The sequence below is a fragment of the Macrosteles quadrilineatus genome, unplaced genomic scaffold, assembly GCF_028750875.1.
Source record: "Macrosteles quadrilineatus isolate MER2022 unplaced genomic scaffold, UCM_ALF_1.0 Scaffold_8__2_contigs__length_117827958, whole genome shotgun sequence".
NCBI classification, from domain to species: domain Eukaryota; kingdom Metazoa; phylum Arthropoda; class Insecta; order Hemiptera; family Cicadellidae; genus Macrosteles; species Macrosteles quadrilineatus.
Window position 1 is genome coordinate 26715426 of NW_026542601.1, and position 14840 is coordinate 26730265.

The 14840-nt window shown below is 34.9% G+C and overlaps 1 protein-coding gene across 1 annotated transcript; it reads left to right on the forward strand.

Moving 5' to 3' along the window:
- The first annotated feature begins 368 nt into the window (after positions 1–368).
- Positions 369–14630, forward strand: LOC129000982 (trifunctional enzyme subunit alpha, mitochondrial). The gene is made up of 13 exons (XM_054428097.1): positions 369–728; positions 2315–2433; positions 5323–5595; positions 5990–6240; positions 6989–7193; positions 8134–8309; positions 10186–10356; positions 10479–10701; positions 11225–11434; positions 12163–12358; positions 12718–12920; positions 13411–13635; positions 14482–14630. The coding sequence occupies exons 1-12, from the start codon at positions 653–655 to the stop codon at positions 13612–13614; spliced, it is 2307 nt and encodes a 768-aa protein (XP_054284072.1). The 5' UTR covers positions 369–652; the 3' UTR covers positions 13615–13635; positions 14482–14630.
- The last annotated feature ends 210 nt before the right edge of the window (positions 14631–14840 follow it).

Here is a 14840-nt window from a genome sequence, read left to right on the forward strand (position 1 = left end):
CAGCGAGGACTGGGTTTTCGACTTCCTGGGGCCCGTTTCATAATAAACTACAAGTTACAAGTTACAACTTATAACTTGTAATTTCCATAAGGTTTTCATTGGGTGATCAGCTGATTTACTAATATTATTAGTTAATATTATTAGTAATGTTATTAGTTTATTATGAAAGAGGCCCCTGGACTGAAACATCACCAAATAATACCTCTTTAAAAATACGAAATAAAAGAGGTTGTAATGTGTACGTGATCAATGGGCTTAGAAGCATTAATCAAACAACCAAACCTTGAGCAATCTAAATTCGTCTGCCTGCCCCTCCCATTGTATACTGTAGAGCATATTTGAGCTTTCTTCTTGTTTTCTTTTGCATTCGTGTTTGTCATTTTAATGTTCTGTAATAATTTTGCTGAATTTAAAATTATATCTTTTTTATTTTAAACTTTCTACACCTTTATTTTTTTAAAGTTCTTAAATAATATAGTCATTTCTTATGTTAGTGGATCGTTCTATAGGGAATTGTTGTTGGAGAACTTTATCTTTAATTATTTTGTTATCTTTGCCCTTTGCACTGGCATAACAGGGTGCCGATTCCGCATAACCTGTCTATTCATTTCGTGATAGATAAAACATCTACAGTTATTAGATTTCCTTCGCCATGGCTGCAGCCTGTAGATTGTTTGGTACCCTTGAAAAGTTATCTGTTTCCAACATCAAAAAGTTCAGTTTGCCAGGTAAGATTTATTTTTTACTTTGAACCTCAGTTCAATTTAAGCATACCCTAGGGCCAACTTGAGTAGTTTCCAAGCTATGCCTCGTTCTAAGACAACAAAATACTGTTCTTGTAAATTATGAAGGGTAATTTATGCCAGGAATATGATGGGCGATGAGCTAGTAGGCTTAAGTTACTAAATTTAGGGCCTAACTTAATTATAGCCTACATTGAGAAAGGCCTACGTCCTATGTCTTTACGACATCAATCTTTCATCAGTTCCCTTCATCGTCTACGCCAGTTATCAACTACTTTCTGGTTATGGAAATCATGCCAGGGCGCGGAGTAGGACATCAGATCAACTAAAAGCCTAGGTAGGTCGGCCTACTTTCGGCTAGGCTGGGGACTAAGTTAGTTAATGGCCCGTACAATTTTGATAAATATTAAGCCTAGTGGGCTATGTTCTACATTCTGAACAAAATGGTACATTTATTTCAAAATGGTATTATTAAATGGCGAACCAACTTAAAAAGGAACATAACCTAACTATGAATTAAAAATTTATTGAGACAGTCAGCGAGAATCAGCGTGAGCTTTGAAACATATATTCTCATCCAACAACAAACTCACGATTTTTACTTGTACAGTGTTTTTTGGTTTCTATGTATTCATTTTTTATACTGTAGGCCTAGGCTAAATTAAAATTTAAATTAAGTTGTCTTTATTTTTCCCCTTATTGAAGAATCTACAACTTCTATTTTGGTTTTCAGGTAACTTACAGTAGTAAATTTTTAGGAGATGTTTAGACATCGTAGTGAGACTGCAGCTAATCTATAAGTAACCTACTGCTCTATTTATTTATTTGCTCAACAGTTACACAATATTTGCAAAGTCATGTAATACATTTCCTCATACTTAAGCTAAAGCTAGACTAAAATAGAATCAGCAATTGAAAAACAAGTTACAAAATACAAGAACTTTATTGTTAGTAAAATAGGTACCGTACATATTGTGGTACCCTATCTCCTAACTCGTCAGTTAATCCTAAACCTTACATAAACATAATTTAACTTCTTCACCTTATAACATATTCTAGCATTCTATAATTAGTAAATTAAATTTGAGTTATCTTTAGTCACTAGCCAAAATTCGTCTATTGTGAACAAACAGAGCTTAACTTAATTAAAACTTTTCTTCACTTTCAGGATAGCCTATCAAAGTTTTGCCGAAATCTTTAAATTTAGGTCAGAATGAATAGCCTATTATAGATGATAGCCCTAGCATTTAATCTTATTAAGCAACGTTGTATACCGTGTTGCCGTATGTTGTATAGCCAGTGGGTCGGGATGGTCGGGACCCATACGACTAATGTATAAATCAAGCCAAAGATTTTTTAATTGCTAGGCTGCAAATTTTTCCTTTTTAAGTTGTGTATTACTAAGTACAATTTTTAGTTTACAGAATCAGGTCCATGGGATGCTTTCCTCCCTATCCAGATGAAAATTTGACTATTTTTTTATTGCTTGTTACCGGTACTTAGTTTGTTTCATCCAGTAAGGTTGAAAGTTACGTTCATGGATTAGTTTATCATTTTTTTTTTTGTTTCAGCTACTTCATATATATCCAAAAGAAATTACAATGCAGAGGCCACACCTTATGGAAAACATACGAAAACGAAAATTGTCAATGAAGTCTGTGTCATCACACTCGACACCCCTGGTGCTAAGGTATGTAACTTTAAAGTTTAAACTGACTGCTTTTAACAGCCTAGGAACTAAGATAGGCTTACACTTTTTTTAATTGTATGTTCCAAGAACATTTCTTAAATTCTTATTGAGCTTTAGTGAACAATCGTCTGAGTAGGCCTATTACTAGGTGAGATCATACCTTGACTTGACAACAGATGAAGCAGCACAACTTTGATTAAAGAGCTAGCTAAGTAGCTTTGGCTTGCTAACGACAGGGCCGATCTTTCTGCACCAATTTTTAAATTTAAAGGATCAACACACATTTCCTTTGATTCAGTTACATTTTATGGTGTGTAAATCGTACCATACTTCATCCAGATGCATCATGATACTGTAAATAAATTGTTATTCCATTTTGTAGGTTATATTTAACCTTGTTTTAGGCCTTATTGTTATTTAATAGGCAGCTCTAAAAAAAACCTGGTACTAATTCTGCTTAGACACTTACTAATCAAGCACGTCCAGGATGTTTATATTGCCAGAACTAAACGATAGATTACTAATCGTTGCTCAAACATTGTTTTTTTTTTAGTTAGGTTAACAGGAAAACCCCTAATTTCAGTCAAAAGGACATTTTTCAAGTCCTTTATACCTCTACTATATGTGCCAAAAGCCTACTCAGTAAAAATCCTTTCCTAACTTTATTCCTTTTGTTTTGATGTGCTGAATTAGTGGGGTTTTACAACATTATTATTTGTTTTTAGGTACTTCTTTTAAGATAAATTGCGCATTTCTTAAAAATGAAATATAGGCTAAGTTGTCTCGAGTGTAATAGATTTAAGATTTGTTTTATAGCTTTAGTAGTAGTCTATTGTTATCAGAGACCCGGAAGTTAATAGTTTTCTGGCTGCTGGCCAGACAGTTTATCTCATGACCCTGAGATACAATTACATTAGTCTACAACTGGAATTTGATCAGCTACTAGTTTTGCAAACCAAACTGTTAAACCATTTGTTTGCAAAAAAACCAGGAATTAGATAAACCGATTGACTTACATGATTTGTTATAACAATACATTGAGTAACCTATTTGATACTATTTGTGGTTTAACAAGTAACTTAATGTTCAGGCCTATTTCTACTTAATTGCTCCATAAACTAATTTTTTTTAATTAGTAAAATTTGAGTACTAGGCCTACTTTATTACAACTATGTGTGGATATTTCTTATAATGATGCTCATGACTTGCGCTTGTCAGATTATTTACTGTTTGCCTAATGATAGAGGGCTTATCTTGATAGGTGTTTGGTAGGAGAAAGTCTCAAAATGTCAAGAATTAAACTACAGTAACAAGATGGAAGTCAAAAGAAGTTGTCAACTTAAAACACAACTCATCACAAATATTATATTTTGTGGACATTATCTGTGCCTTTCTATTACACTAATTTGGTCAATAAATGAGAAATTAAATAATTCTATCAAATAAATTATTTAATAATAGCCTATACCTAAATACTCTTTTCAATAGGCTAATTTTCATAAAGATTAGTTTTATTTCTTTTCTTCAATTAGATAATTTATAACCTCATTGACATGTCTATCTCTATATGCATAGGCCATAGGCATAATTCTGTAATAGATGAATGTACCCTGATAAAAGCTGTAAAATCACTCTAAAACCTCATAAAAAAGGCCTTACCTCTTCTAAAGTGAATCCCAGCTATTAATACTATTTTCTCAAGCTTAGTAAACATCACAATTAAAAAAAATCAAACAATTTTAAAATAATTTAATCTTACCTTCATATTTACTGCCTCAAAAAAATTCAAGGTAACTTTAATCTTTGTGTCAAAACATTGGAATAAATTTGTTGACGTAAGATTTTTTTATTTTCTTCTATCAGGCGCAAGAGGACAAAAGGGTTTTATTACTAACTTAGATGAGCACATAATAGCTTAACCTGCAAAAAACGATTTTACAAATATTTTGATACTGCTAAATCAAATTTGAAATAGGCTAAAAACAAAATCTGTGATATACAAATGAAAACACTGATATTATGGAGTTAACTCATTATTTGGAGAATGTCCGTGCATTATCTGCTTGGTGGGTTGTCTGTATGTTGTATTTTAACCTTCATTAATAACATTCTTTCTCCCCATAGCGACAAACATTTGTGGAATTTCTACAGCTTTCCTTAAAACTTTTGTTAAATAAAAGTTATGAGATGTTTCTTAAATAATTTAAATTTTTTGGACTTACAAGCTAGAAAAATATAAAAACAAAATTACACGCACGGTAATTGTAAAATAATTCTTAAGTCGACATGTTGTAAGATGTCTACTTCTACTAAATCATGTACACTTTCTTAATTAGTCTGAAAAGTCTATGGTGAGTTGAAGTTTACTACAGTTTTTTGCTGTGTACACATATCGACATATATATATTGACTATGTATATATGTTAAAAAAACACTACAGATCCTTCTTGTCAAGAAACCATGCCATTCATATAGTACTAGACATAGGGTCACTCTTCAGTACATTGTCCATAGAAATGTTATTTATGAGAAAGCTACTTTGTATATGGGTGGGTGGGGAATTTTACTCACACACACTCTTCCTACCCAAATCAGATTGGCAGAAAAAATACAGATAAAAAAACAAGTGGGGAAATATTTAGAACTACTTTGTCACTTATTCAGTTGAAGAATTTGTTTGTAACTTACAGTGTCACTTTTCTTTTTTATTATCTTTTGACTTGATTTGAAAAATATTTATTTTGATTTATATTACCAATTACAACAAATACTCTTTACAATGTTTTAAGAGGAAATAAACTCACTTATCATATTATGTTTACTGGTGATGTAACACAATGTATTTTGTGTGACAAATAAAACATTTAATTTCATTACTGTGTTTTGCAGGTGAACTCACTCAGCAAGGAAGTGATGGAGGAGCTGGCGCAGGCAGTAGAGAGTGTACAGCGCAACCCCACAGTCAAGGCGGGGGTGTTGATCTCAGGCAAGCCAGGCTGCTTCATCGCAGGGGCTGACATCGGCATGCTGGAGAGCTGCAAGACCTACGACGAGGTGTTGACCATCTCACGCGAGGGACAGCGCATACTCAGCCGGGTGGAGGAGTCCAGCAAACCCATCGTGGCAGCCATCATGGGCTCTTGTCTGGGCGGCGGACTCGAGGTACGGTTGTGTAACACATGTCAAGAATACAGATCATCATCAACTGTATCTACTGAGTAATACATGAAAATAAATTAAATACATCATATTTGATATGGTTTAAGCAACATTTACGTACTGGAGTTTGCAACACGTTTTTAATTGTGAAAAAATTTAATTTAGTTTTATCTAAGACATTTCTATGTTTCAACAGTTTTCCAGTGTTAACAATAGCAATTTTGTTTTCCACAAGAAGTTGTGAACACCAATTAATTCCAATAACCAAAACCACTTAAAAATATAATGTGATGCAGTTCCACAAAGGTCTAAGTTTTGTAAACTCAGTTTGTAAAAAGTATCAATGTGAAGTAAAACCGTTCAAGTTATCACTGACTATCCATGATTGTACCTATAGGTTGCCCTTGCGTGTCACTACCGTATCGCAGTGAAGGACCGCAAAACAGGGCTGGGACTGCCCGAGGTGATGCTTGGTCTGTTGCCGGGTGGAGGCGGGACCCAGAGGCTGCCCAGACTAGCCGGCATCCCCTTGGCACTCGACCTTGAACTGACTGGCAAGACAGTGAAGGCAGATAAGGCGAAGAAAATGAGAATAGTCGACCAGCTGGTGGATCCTCTTGGACCTGGCTTGGGAAGCCCTGAACAGAGGTTAGTGTATATAGTAGATTACTCTGTGATGATTACTCCTGTTTGGTCGCAGTAAGTTTGGGTAACATGGATACCTGCGAAAACCTCTGTAAAAATGTTAAACTTATTTTGACATTAATCTAAATAAATGTACATTTTATAGTTACATAATAACACATTACACTCAAACACTTTTATAATGTGGAAACCACCATTAGGCTACTTGAAAAAAAGAGCTATAACACCACCACGGAAACAGTATAAAATAAAGCTATTAATTTCCACCATGTCACAGCTCTCCATTTTCACTTAGACATACGAATAACAGAGAGGTATGCATGTATGAGGAGTAGACAAACAGTGCGGTTATTTGTATTTATTGTAATATAATGTGTAGTCAAATGCAGGCACCTAAATGTACGATATGAATAACAAAAATTTTCTGTTTGATTTGATTTAAAAAAGTGAGGGCAGAGCGTACCTCTTGGTTGTATACTAAGCGTATAGTACCAGTTGCTAACGATAAGTAAACTAAAATAACTCCTCAGGCACATTCTTTAAAATAAAAAAAATAATGAGATGAATTAATTGTAATTTGGAATGATGTTTCTGAGCTTACTCGCTCAAATACTATAGCTAAATAGAAAAGGACAAAGTGTAAGTCTAAATTAATTTTTTTATTTGTTGTTTTAATTGCATTTTGAAATTTAAAAATGGTTTCTTAAGTAAAATTTCATTAATCAGACTGATTTGTATTATCATCTCTCAGGACTATAGAGTATCTAGAGGAAGTAGCAGTGCAGAGCGCAGCAGCTATTGCTGATGGAAAGTTGAAGATTGAGAGGAATAAGGGAATGATGGACAAAGTGATGTCTGCTGCTTTCCAACTTGACTTTGTCAAAGACATGGTGTTCAAGAAAGCTAAAGATCAGGTCATGAAGTTAACCGGTGGCTTGTATCCTGCCCCTTTGAAGGTAATGGATTTTAAATTAAAAATTAAGTATTACACTTAACAACAAAAATTCTGTAGATTAGACTAATAAAAGTTCTTAGTTGTTTTGGTAGTAGGTAAGTTTTCTGGTGCTTAAACAGACTAATTTTATTGGCAAATCCAGCAAAAAATTAGTAATTTTTTGTCAAAATTGTAATACAAATTTTGAAGCAACCTCTTACCAAAGGTTCGGGAATTGAAATTTAAAACTGCCTAAATTTATCCTGTCATCACTTTCATCAGTTAGTTTTGATTCCAGCTGTCTTTTGTCAAATAAATAGATATACTACTTACGACTTAACTTACAGAGTTAAAACATAAAACTAACTACCTACATACTGTGTTTGATATACTTCTCTTGTCTTTTCCATTCAGTTTTACCAAAGATTTACCTCAATCTTTACTTTTTCAATTGTATTGTGTAGTTGTGTATTAGGCCATATTAGGGCAATGCTACGAAATTGGCCAAGCACTCCTATATGTGAGAAATATTTTGACATTATCTTAAGGGTTTGAAAAGTCGATAAAATGTATTCATTCCCTATCCCCTATCACCACTTTTTACTGATTTAAAATAACATGAACTTTTGTTAATAGCCCAAATTAAAATTGAAATGCTGTATAGTTTTTAACTTTTTATTATTAACAAACTAAACACTACCAAAACTAAAGATTTTTTGGTGGATAGGTTGAACAGCAGGCATAAAAGGCTGAACCATGCCTTACTTAAACGTTTAGGATCTTTTTTCAATATAGTGTTTTCCTTCCCTATAGTTGAAGACAAACAAATCTAGCTCAAAGCCATATTTAATGTCTTGTACATAACCTTAGTATAACAGGCAACACAATTTTTTTAATACACATAATACAAAGTCTTAGATTTGTTATTGAGACTGCATTATCTATTGATGTTTTTGGTGCAGATCCTGGAAGTAATCAGAACAGGAGTGGACAAAGGCCCCCAGGCAGGTTATGAGGCAGAGAGTAGAGGGTTTGCGGAACTAGCCATGACTCCACAGAGCAAGGGACTGATGGGGCTGTTCCGGGGGCAGACTGAGTGCAAGAAGAACAGATTTGGAGTACCTAAGACTGAAATTAAGTAAGGTTACCTCTAATTTTTCCTCTATGATAATCAGTGATAGCATGGTTTGCAACTAAAAGTTATTAGAAGCCATCAAATTTAAAGTTTTTCTCCTGAATTAACCTGAAAGTTATAGAATTACAGTAGACCCCCTCTTAACCGACCCTAATGGGACCGGACCTACGTCGGATAACTCAAAAGGTCGGTTAAAACGGGCAATCCCTAAAATCATAACATAATGAAATGCTATTCATTTGGAATTATATAATCAATATTTTGAAGCCATACTTGCATTAGTTATAAATTAAACTACTATTATCTCCTTTTTAGTATTGATAGAAAAGTCACAAATAAACACAAAACATGGTTAAGTCTAATAGGCCTACTTTCAGTGGAATATATTATAATACTAGGCAACAGTCAATAAAATTCCTATCTCAATAACTTTAGTACTGTAATGTATTAATTGATGCTTTCTAAATCACTAAATCCATTGTAATACAGTACAGAACCTTTTGTTGAAATTAAAGATACAAGCAACCATTTTGTTACAAGGGATAGGATGTTTATTTATAACCTCTCACTGTAGGCTGGAGCGAGGCACAAAAACTAGCTTGACCTTGGAGTTGTTAACCCCTCTTCCCTGCCCTCCCTACAAGTTGCGTTGTTTGTTTACTCCAGCGATAAGATAATCAGTTCTCAAAATCGTAACACACTTTATGATGTTATAAATTTGCCACACAGATAACATATCAGATCAAATGTGCTCGAGCTACGATAACGAAAGATGATGACAAACTGACAATAGGCCATGCTATATTTTTTGTGATCAACACGAAATAACTTATTTTTAGTCATATCCTGTGGAGATTAAGCGTATGGTTCAGTTCTCATCACCCAGCGTGGGAGCGGAAATGCCGAGATTCCTAGAAAGCGGCGGTTAAACCAAGCTGCTCTCAAAGCAAAGTCGGTTAAAACAAACTGTATTATTTCACGATCCAAGGCGGATAATCCGATTATCGGTTAATACGAGGTCGGTTAAGAGGGGGTCTACTGTATTTTGATCAAACCATAAGTTAAATTTTTATGCCTGTACGTTGAGCGACTTATTCAGTTTAGCAAAGTATTATTATTGTAATCATTGTTTACCAGTAAGGTAAACTTGCAGTAGCAAGATAAGTGCTCTGGGAAATATTTTGGATAGCAGAGTGGTGAGATTTCTTGCCTTGTAATATACATCTGGTTCTATCGCAAGAAGAGTTACAAGGTTTAACTAGCCTCAACAATCCTTGATTATTCAGGATTTAGTAGATGTATGACTTTAAGTATAAGTTGGTCTAAGTCAATAAGAAATCTCCATCAAATGATTCTAAACCTTTTGTCTTAAACGACAGTGTATTCAATTTGATTGGCCACCAGAGCTAATATATAAATGTACATACCAAATTGTCCGTGGACTATCAGTGAACGTTCCCATTTGACCAATAATTATCACTATTAAGTCTAGGTGTTTTTTACATTGCTGTTTTTGTGTTGTGTTATGTGCTCTTCATGTGTGATGCTTCATGTTATCGCTAGATGGATTATTATATCTAAAAGGCGCTGATATATATGATCATGGCTTGAAAGAAACTAAAACCCAAGTCATCTACATCAAGAATGAGTCAGAGACAAATGAATGAGTATGACAAATTTAATTTGTGCATTGGCGGTGAAGTGATTAGCTGATGTCCTCTGATGGAATATTGGTTAGATATTTGGATATTACTTTTGGTTATCATTAGAATTCTAACTCAGGATATCCCAAACAGTAACTAAACTTTTAACTACGACACATCATAAATTCAAAATTTAATGTTTGAAGTCAACCGTTATTGTTAGTTTCCCGTTGCAGGACTGTGGCAGTATTGGGAGCTGGACTGATGGGTGCTGGTATCGCTCAGGTGTCAGTGGACAAAGGATACAACGTCATCATGAAGGACACAACTGAACCTGGACTGTTGCGAGGTCTGGGACAAATATACAGTGGTCTGGACGGACAGGTCAAAAGGAAAAGGATTGACGCGTAAGTTCACTTAAAGCTTAATTTCCTAGTGATTTTTATATATTTGTTTTACAAAATAAATTTCTTTTCACCATCACCTCCACAATTTGATGTAAAAGTTAAATCCACCAATGTGTCCTCAGATTGGAGAGGGACAGGTTCATGGCCAACCTGGACACAACGCTGGACTACAACAAGTTCAAGAAGGCAGACATCGTGATAGAGGCTGTGTTTGAAGACATCAAGATCAAGCACAGAGTGATACAAGAGCTGGAGCAGGTGGTTCCTCCTCACTGTATCATTGCCTCCAACACCAGCGCCATCCCCATCACCAAGATAGCTGAGGCCAGCAAGCGGCCAGACAAGGTAATACAGTAGACCCTTTCTTAACAGAATAAGAATCTTTATTGGCATTTAAACATTTTAACAGATTTTAGGTCAACTGTTAGTCAGATCAACCACCTTTGGCCAGGTAAAAATAAAAGAGCTGCCTAAATTTAAAATTGGTTAGTTCAACCGACCTTTTTTAGGAATCTAGAGGCTTTACAGTAGAGTCCACGAGAGTCTACAGTTGAGAGAGGAATGCATATTATTACTTAGCTCCATATCTGGTAATATGTTTGGGCACACTTTGGTGCCATCTGCAGACCAAATTTCACATTAAGACTGCGGACTGCATCAGTGTGTTCTTGCGGTGGCCTTGATGACTCCGCAGTTGCTTTTCACAATCCTTTGCTTTAACTATGGTGGATATTGGCTTTATTCTAGTCTTTTTATATTGTTTTTTTCTATATTATAGATTCAAAGTTCTGTTGTTCATTGATTAATTGAATCATTTCTATTGGGTTTTTTTTATAACTATATATCAAGTATGTGTGCCATTATGTAGGTTATCGGGATGCATTACTTCTCCCCGGTAGACAAGATGCAGCTGCTGGAGATCATCGCTACAGACAAGACGTCACAGGACACAGCGGCTGCCGCTGTAGCTGTGGGACTCAAGCAAGGCAAGGTAGTCATCACAGTCAAGGATGGTCCTGGCTTCTACACCACTCGTATTCTCACCACCATGGCCTCCGAGGGACTTAGACTGCTCCAGGTAATATCACTGATTGTGGTACCAGGTACTACTTTCAATGGTGTTCTGAAACTAGTTTTCTATTAAACGTTGATATTCAGTTAGTCTTAGGGAAGAGTTTGTGAACTACTACCAAAGAAATTAATAATATAACAGGAGATATTTACTTACAGGCTAAAAAAGTCTAATCTTTTTATGATCTAATTTCTTTACGATTTTGGAAGCTTATTATTAGGTATTTAAATGCTTGTCGAGTGTTCTTTCTTGTCTGATTTTTTTCTGGTATAACAAAAATATAAGTAGTTTTTAATCTGTTTCTTATCCGTCAATATCTGCCCGAGGACTAAAGCCAAGTAAGTAAGAGGAAGAAGCCAGTGGTAATTTCGCTGGCAAATACTCTGTTACTTATCTAGAAGTAACAGAGTAAAGTTTTTTTCTTAAACTATAATACTGAGAGGATCAATTTTAACTTGGCGAATTTTATAAATATGGCAAAGCCATCTTGCTGTATACTATGAATCGATACACATTGTTAAAATCTCCTTTAACCATCCAATCACCTGAATAGTCTCTTTTTTCATCAATCCAATCCTTCATAATTTAGCAATCTCTTGCTCATGCTAAATAAGACAAGTTTATTCCTCCAACTCCTAATCCATAGAAATTATGTATGAGAAACTAAGTGAATTCACAGGGAACAGAATTTGGAATACTTTACAAGAAGTCACTTAGCAATCTGTTGTTTACAGGAAGGAGTGGACCCTAAGGATCTTGACAAGATGACCAAGAAGTTTGGTTTCCCCGTGGGAGCGGCAACACTCTCAGACGAGGTGGGAGTGGACGTGGGTGCTCACATCGCGGCTGACCTCGGCAACATCTTCGGCGATAGGTTTGCTGGCGGAAGTGTTAATGTGCTCAAGGACATGGTGGATGCTGGTTTCCTAGGTCAGCATTCTTATATAACACTAGTTTGATATCAATTTATAGTCCATCAATTCCACACAATCATTTGGGTATGCAAATAAACATGTTTCTTTCCTTACTAAAATACAAACATAATTCACAGGTAGTTTGACCAACATCAAATACCACAAAAACTAGACATGTTAGCTCATATAATATGCCTATTGTCTTTGCGATATTGGGAACAATATAGTTTTATATTAAATAATTAATATTGTTATTTAATATTTTAGGTTCACCAAAAGCTTATAACAATGTTTTGTTTAATGTTTTTTACAAATATCAATTATCCTTTTCATAATTATACATTTTTCCCCGTTTTAACAAGTGAATTATTGCAGGACGCAAGTCTGGCAAAGGATATTTCATCTACAAGAAGGGCACTAAGGACAGGCCCGTCAACGATGGTGCTCTGAACATTCTGAAGAAGTACAAACTGACGCCACCCAGCCCACAGAGTGAAGAAGACATGCAGTTGAGAATGGTGTCGAGATTTGTCAACGAAGCTGTATTGTGCCTTCAGGAGGGAATACTCAACGGACCCGTGAGTTGAATTTCATGTTTGTTTGATTTGGAAACGAGTTTTGTAGAAAATTGTATTTTGCTACAGTGTTCTGGAAAAATATTCTGAGCAGTATTAGTTCTTGAACAAAACTACTTATGTTCATTAGTTGTGTATGTAACATCAGTATTTAATTTTTCTATTATGGAAGGGAACAGTCCAGCCAGACCATGATCATGTTACTATTTTTAACAGTGAAGTGCTGGTAGCAACATAAATAGCTCAATGGTGGTAGCTCAATAGCTCAACATCAATCGCTGGTAGCCAACGAAAAACCAGTCATTCTTAAGATGTAATTAGTGAGCTTTGAAATTAACCTGCAACCACTAGCCAGCCAACCCAGTACAATAATGGGAAAATGATTTTAATAGTAAATTTGCTAACAACATTATATGCGTGTTTACAACACAAAATTAATTGCTTTCCCTAACAACTACTGTACTAAAAATGACAACTGTTTTGTTTCCCATAGGTTGAGGGAGACATTGGTGCTGTGTTCGGACTCGGGTTCCCTCCATTCACCGGAGGTCCGTTCCGCTGGGTGGACGCCTACGGAGCACACAACTTGGTAGACAAGATGCTCAAGTTCCAGTCGGAGTATGGGTCCCCATTCACTCCATGCCAGCTGCTGCTCGACCACTCCAAGGACCACAACAAGAAGTTCTACCCGAATTAAGAATTAAGACTGATTCATAAGGTGAGAAATGCTAACGGATGGTTGAGCACTAGTCTTTCTAGTCTTTTGAGTAAAACTCGTTTTAAAAGAATACTTGAGGCTAAATGTCTGGGAATTTGTGTTTATTCTTTATCTGTCTTTGCCATGGATAGCAAGAACACTATTAAATTGTCATAGCTTACCAGCCATAACCAAACTCAAAACAGTATATTGTTAAGGTTTTGTTTGGTTTCCTAGTTATAGTCAGAGATTGTAGTAAAATTTCATTGTGTTTATTTCATACTGTGATGAAAAATTGTATAGTAATGATATGGTAAGAGTACTATGAATGCTGTGGAACTTGAAATACCACCTCTAACTTGAATATAACCTTAATACTCCCTTAATAGTTTTTCCATCCTTATGGAACAGCTGAAGCCAATTTTAATTTTATTATTAGTTCTGTCCGGTGCACTGCAAAGGTTGTGTTTTGTTTACAATTCGTTTCTTGTTATTTCAGCCATTTAAAATCTTGACCAAATAAAACAATCTAATCATAAACAATAACTTGCCCTCTAGTTATATAACCAAACAGTAAAGCCCAAATGATGAAATTAACCCTAAAATAATTTAAACAAAAGCTTTGTCTACACTAGCATTGGTTTTGTTAGTGTCACTGGATATGAACTAGACTAGACATAAAAAATTAGCTTCAAAATTTACAATAGGATGAGAAGTCTACTTGTGTTGGTTAGTCTATGGTAATAGTTACCACTAACTCTTGATAATAAGATTTTGGAGTGCATAAGAAAGTTAGACTATCGAGATGCGACTGTACTGCTCAAACACTAGGACATATTGTAATCTTATGTTTATGATCTGTTTCAGATTGTCTTGCATGTAAAGGTGTGTTGTCCATCATCAGCATTATTTTGTAAACCGTGCCTCTTCTTATCTTATATGTATTTTATTTAATGTAATCTTGTAATGTAATGTTGTTAAAATCTTTTAAATACATTTATATTGTTATTTTCTTAGTAATTTGCATTCCATACCCTCCTTTCTATATTAGTTCAATTATTGTGTACATTTGCAATAAAGGTTAAATAAAAATACTTGCATAATGTAATAGGTACTTTTATTTACTTAGTAGGCCAGTATAACATTGTACAGGTCAGTAAACTTCAACACCAATGATAGCATTCATAGACATGTCTAACAAATTGAAAGAAGTCAATTCTAACAAT